This window comes from Rhinopithecus roxellana, chromosome 4 (genome assembly GCF_007565055.1).
Source record: "Rhinopithecus roxellana isolate Shanxi Qingling chromosome 4, ASM756505v1, whole genome shotgun sequence".
NCBI classification, from domain to species: Eukaryota; Metazoa; Chordata; class Mammalia; order Primates; family Cercopithecidae; genus Rhinopithecus; species Rhinopithecus roxellana.
The window spans coordinates 151,119,064-151,125,063 of NC_044552.1; the positions used below are offsets into that span (position 1 = coordinate 151,119,064).

The 6,000-nt window shown below is 53.1% G+C and overlaps 1 protein-coding gene across 4 annotated transcripts in view; it reads right to left on the minus strand.

The window, feature by feature from the left end:
- Window positions 1-4,910, minus strand: part of FGFR1OP (FGFR1 oncogene partner) — a 45,714-nt gene extending 40,804 nt beyond the window's left edge. The window contains exons 1-2 of one of the 4 annotated variants that reach the window (XM_030928597.1): window positions 4,693-4,910; window positions 4,092-4,145 (exon numbers count right to left, since the gene is read on the minus strand). In XM_030928597.1, coding sequence (XP_030784457.1) covers window positions 4,092-4,145; window positions 4,693-4,794 — 156 coding nt within the window. In that variant the 5' untranslated portion in view covers window positions 4,795-4,910. The remainder of the gene's footprint in view (window positions 1-4,091; window positions 4,146-4,692) is intronic. The other 3 variants (XM_010356577.2, XM_010356576.2, XM_010356578.2) reach the window with 3 other exon arrangements.
- Window positions 4,911-6,000: the final 1,090 nt, after the last annotated feature.

A 6,000-nucleotide genomic window follows, 5' to 3' on the forward strand; every position in this document is an offset into this window, starting at 1 on the left:
GACAAGATCAGATGTGTACTATAAACAGCCAATCTAGGAGCAATGTGGAAAAATGACTTCAGGGAGATGGTGAGGGACACCACGGAAAGGGAGGCTGGCACGTAGGAAGGAGATAAAGCAATCTGGAAAAGAAAAAACAAGCACAAAGGAGGGAGCAGAGCACTCCCTTGGGGCCACTTCAGATACACACCTGACAGACACAGAGCCAGGTGATGACTGAGCAGGAAGTAAGAAGAGCAAGGCTTAAGAAACACTTAGATTTCTTGCCAGATAAATGATGGTCCCACTAAGGGCATAAAATAGTGGGCAGTTTAACACACAGGTCTGAAGCTCAGGAGAGAAATATGCATGCAAGTTACAGGACTGGAGTTATTGGATGAATAAGGTTAGTCTGTGAGAGAGTACAGAATGACAACTGTGGATAAGTCTCAGTCAGGTGTACAGGAAAAAGATCATGCTAAACAAACCAAGGAGTGTTCAAAAAAAGAAAAACAGAACAGAAAAAGGTCTCAAAGGTCAAGGACATTTTCAAGAAGGAAGAATCAAGAATGTCAATTACAGGCCTAGCGTGGTGGCTTACACCTGTAATCCCAGCACTTTCGGAGTTTGAGGTGGGAGGAATGCTTGAGCCAGGAGTTCGAGACCAGCCTGGGTAAAAGGAGAGACCCCATCTATATGAAAAAAATTTTTTTTAAAAACTAGCTGGGAGTGATGGTGCATGCTTGTAGTTCCAGTGAGGCAGGAGGAACTCAGAAAGCTGAGGCAGGAGGTTGAGGTTTCAGTGAGCCATGATCATGCCACTCACTCCAGTCTGGGTGACAGGGTGAAACTTTGTCTCAAAAAAAGAATGTCAAATGCCACAATCATCAACTAGGATAGGTAGGAACTAAAATATGCTCACAATTAGGAGACTCCTCTTGACTGCAGCATAAGAAATTACTTAGGGTGGTAGTGGTAGATTTAAGATTTTTTTTTTTTTTTTTTTGAGGCGGAGTCTCGCTCTGTCGCCCGGACTGGAGTGCAGTGGCCAGATCTCAGCTCACTGCAAGCTCCGCCTCCCAGGTTTACGCCATTCTCCTGCCTCAGCCTCCCGAGTAGCTGGGATTACAGGCGCCCGCCACCTCGCCCGGCTAGTTTTTGTATTTTTAGTAGAGACGGGGTTTCACCGTGTTAGCCAGGATGGTCTCGATCTCCTGACCTCGTGGTCTGCCCGTCTCGGCCTCCCAAAGTGCTGGGATTACAGGCTTGAGCCACCGCGCCCAGCCAGATTTAAGATTTTAAGGGATTGGCCGGGCACGGTGGCTCACGCCTGTAATCCCAGCACTTTGGGAGGCTGACGTGGGTGGATCACGAGGTTAGGAGTTCAAGACCAGCCTGGCCAAGATGGTGAAACCCCATCTCTACTAAAAATACCAAAAACATTAGCCAGACACGATAGCAGGTGCCTGTAATCCTAGCTACTCGGGAGGCTGAGGCAGGAGAATCGCTTGAACCCCACCCAGGGGACAGAAGGTCCAGTGAGCCAAGATCGCACCACTGCACTCCAGCCTGGGTGACTGAGTGAGACTCTGTTTCAAAAAAAAAAAAAAAAAAGATTTTAAGGGACTAAGGGGAGGCCAGGACGTAATAAATGGAATAAGCTTGCATATTCTTTTAAAATGTGGTTGTGCACGCCTGTAGTTCCAGCTACTCCAGAGGCTGAGGTGGAAAAATCAAGCCCAGGGAGTTGAGGCTGCAGTGAGCTATGACTGCACCACTGCACTCCTGCCTAGGCAAAGGAGTAAGACCTTGTCTCAAAAAAACCAAAGCAAAGCAAACCAAACCAGGTTTTGAAGGAAAAAAACCACAGTGGTATTAAAAGCAGAATGTGAGTAAAGGAAAACAGTTTACTCCTAATAGTTACTTAAACACGTTTTCATGCTCAAAAGAAAAGCCACCAGAAAAGGATAGAGTCAAAGATACAGTAAATAATTAAAGACTTGAAAGTATACAGAAGACAGAATGATTATTCTTAGGACAGAGCCTCTTCTAAAGCAGTAAGGAAAGAGGTACAGATCAATATAGACACAGGTAAGCATTTCCACAGGTGAGCAATAGATTGAGGGACAGGAGAGGAGGACATAAAGTTAGGATCTAATGGCTTCTACCTTCCCTGTGGAGGATGCGACAAGACCAAGTGTTCAGAGAGAAGGAAGCAGGGGTGACACAGAAGGCTACTGCACAGGTAGGGTGAAGAAGAGAGCTGCTGGGCCTGCTCAGGACCTAACCAGGTTGGTACCTGCCAATTTGCAACATCAGCAATCCACATGGTTGACTGACTCTTCTCCAGGAGCACATATGTGTAACATGGGAAGAGAGTTAGTTTGCTGGGTTAAATGATCATTGAGATTTCTTCCAGACCCCGTATGACTGTAAGGCAAGGTAATTAGGGGTCCAGACCCATAGGATCCAGAACAAAACGCCGCCAAGAGAAGACTGATGCCTGCACAGACATGGAAAGGGCAAATAACTGAAGATTTGATGAAATTCGAGATTAGGTATACAGGTCTAACGAAGTGAGAGGACAGGAGACTGATATGTCATAAAGCAAGAGTTTAAGACTTTGATGATGGTTCTATTCTTGTTGACAAATTCCAGAATATTTACTCAGGATGGTTGGTGGGACTCAGAAAAAGTTAAATTACCCACGTAAACACAGAGAAGTGGTTGCACTTTTAAAATAATCACTGTCTTTTTCATTGTCAAAATAATTGAGTGGTCAGATAATTTTGGGAAAAGTTGCATACTACATACCCCGTTTCATAGGAATTAATAACATATTAGCTTATTAAAAGATCTGAGTGGCCGGGCGCGGTGGCTCAAGCCTGTAATCCCAGCACTTTGGGAGGCCAAGACGGGCGGATCACAAGGTCAGGAGATCGAGACCATCCTGGCTAACATGGTGAAACCCCGTCTCTACTAAAACATACAAAAATCTAGCCGGGCGAGGTGGCGGGCGCCTGTAGTCCCAGCTACTCGGGAGGCTGAGGCAGGAGAATGGCGTAAACCCGGGAGGCGGAGCTTGCAGTGAGCTGAGATCCGGCCATTGCACTCCAGCCCAGGCGACAGAGCGAGACTCCGTCTCAAAAAAAAAAAAAAAAAAAAAAAAGATCTGAGTGAACCTGCACTTAACACATTGATAATGAAACCATTTCTTCAAGAAACTCCTATGAACTTTTGTTTCAGATTTAGCATTGGTATCAGTTACTGTGGTACCTTAACTTTAAGATTACCCCCAAATTCAAAAGCTATACAAAAAAAGAATAATTTTGGCTCTCTTTCAATATAATATAATCCTTAACAGTTCAAAATTATCCCTAGCTATACATTACTATAAACTATTTTTAAGACAGTTTTTAATGAACGAGAAATTAAGTTTTCTTTTGTTTTTTTTTTTTTTTTTGAGACGGAGTCTTTTTTTTTTTTTTTTTTTTTTTTTTTGAGACGGAGTCTCGCTCTGTCACCCGGGCTGGAGTGCTGTGGCTGGATCTCAGCTCACTGCAAGCTCCGCCTCCCGGGTTTACGCCATTCTCCTGCCTCAGCCTCCCGAGTAGCTGGGACTACAGGCGCCGCTACCTCGCCCGGCTAGTTTTTTGTATTTTTTTTTTTTTAGTAGAGACGGGGTTTCACTGTGTTAGCCAGGATGGTCTCGATCTCCTGACCTCGTGATCCGCCCACCTCGGCCTCCCAAAGTGCTGGGATTACAGGCTTGAGCCACCGCGCCCGGTCTTGCTCTGTCGCCCAGGCTGGAGTACGGTGGCCGGATCTCAGCTCACTGCAAGCTCCGCCTCCCGGGTTCACGCCATTCTCCCGCCTCAGCCTCCCGAGTAGCTGGGACTACAGGCGCCCGCCACCTCGCCCGGCTAGTTTTTTGTATTTTTAGTAGAGACGGGGTTTCACCGTGTTCGCCAGGATGGTCTCGATCTCCTGACCTCGTGATCCGCCCGTCTCGGCCTCCCAAAGTGCTGGGATTACAGGCTTGAGCCACCGCGCCCGGCCGAGAAATTAAGTATTAACGAATACAGCCATGTTAAAATCTGGAAACTTCATACCTCTACTTTTTCTTGCTCCTCTAGGGCTAAAAACACAGCTGCTCGGAGTTCAGCCTTAAAAAAAAAAGTTAAGAAACAAGAAATTACCATTTCAAGACAATTTTCACAACAAGCTCACATTTAGCCAGCAACAAACACGAGCAAGCCAACGAGCTGGGCGGGCAGGTGCAAAGGCCAGAAACGCCTTCCAAAACGTTCTCAGTCACACAAGCTCTGTGACCCCCAGGCTTCGACTGGACGCGCTGCTTTCCCGCCGCGGATCATGCCCGAGTCTGAGGAAGAGACGCTGGGGCCACGCTCCAGGGCCGAGTTGCGAGCCGCCCGTGTGGCCCCCAGGCCCCACGGTCCCGCCCCCACGGAACGCAGCAGGGGACGGACCAGGCGCCCCGAGTCCGCGGTGCCCTCCGGGACCACACGAACGAACGAGCCGACCTCTTCTGTGGGGCTGGCAGGACGGAGGCCCTGCCGGGGCGCGCCCCCAGTGCCCCCCGGCCCCGGTCCCTCGCCAGGGAGGCGGCCTCCTTGCCGCGACCGTTGTGACGACCGCTGTCCACGCAGGCCCTGCAGATCCGCCAGACCCGGCCCCAGCCTCCGGCCTCACCTTGATGCGGTTCAGGACCCCGCTGTTCTCCAGCGTCTGCACCAGAAGGTCCCGCAGCTCCGTGTCCTCCTCGGCCACCACTGCGGCCGCCGTCGCCGCCATCTTGCTTCTCCAAGACAACCGCCCAAGCCACGCTAACGGCCAACGGCCGCAGCAAGGTCCGATCGGCGCGCGCGCTACGCAGCCGACGCAGCCAAGGCCCCGCCCCGTCGCCCAGCGCGCTATCCCCGCCCCCTGACGACGGGAGGCGGGGCATGAAGACCTCGGGGTTGACGCTGGGCACCCGGCCTTGGTGAGCGCCGGACCACTGAACCGTGAAACTTACGGTGGGCGCTGGGGGCGGGGCTTTGGGGCGTGGGTGGGCACGAAAGGGGCGGGGCGGCGAGGCGTGCGGGGCGGGGCGTCGGCGGGGCCTTCAGCGGCGAACCCGTTGGCCGCCGTCGCCTGAGGCGCGAGGTTTGAACTCGGCGAGAGGTGAGGAGGAGGCGGCCTCGCGCGTGGAGAGCCGACTCCGCCGCCCACGGCCGCATTCCCTAGCAGCACAGGATCACCGGAGTCATATTATTGACGTAATTAAAGCGTACTAGCCTAGAGCCGGGCGGACTGCGGAAAGGAGGCCCCGAGACCGAACCTGCGGCCCCTGCAGCCCCGCGGGCGTCGGGAAGGGACTCCCGAGAGGTCGCGAGAGGCGGAAGGCCCTGCAGGTTGTCACCCAGAAATAATGTCCTGAGGCCCCCCAGCCAGGCGAACGGACACTGCTCGGCCAGGGTCTCCGAGGCTAACCGGAGAGGCACTAGGCCCTGGTGCAGGGGCGGGACGGCCCCAGGAAGAGCCGAGGGCCGAGGAGGGCGTTGGGTGGGCTCCGCGCTGCCCGAGCTGGGGCAGCAATCTCCACTCCCTCCTGCCTCGCGGCCCTCCGCCGACCTCCGGGCGCCGGCGGAGAGTCCTGGACCCCTTCCGGGCCCTGGAAGCTCCGTCCCGCCGGAGACTACGCGCTCTCCTGGTATCCATCCGGCCGCCTGGACTGCCCCGCGCCCCTCGCCTTGGCAAAACCAGCTCCCCAGACCGAGTCCTGCCTTGGAGAGTGCGGGTGCGCAAGGTCAGCCGAGTTGTCGGTTTCAGGGTGCTCTACTGTATGGCAGCCTAGGCCGAGAAGTGCCCGAGGCCAGGCTCCAGCAATTGAGAGGCTGATTTAGCCACGGTGAAGGACGCGTCCGGAGGAAGGAAACGGGAATCAGAAACGGGCGGTGGCCGCGCCTCTCCCGAGGGCTTCAGCGCCTCAGGGTGGGCGGGAGGGGAAGGTGGCGG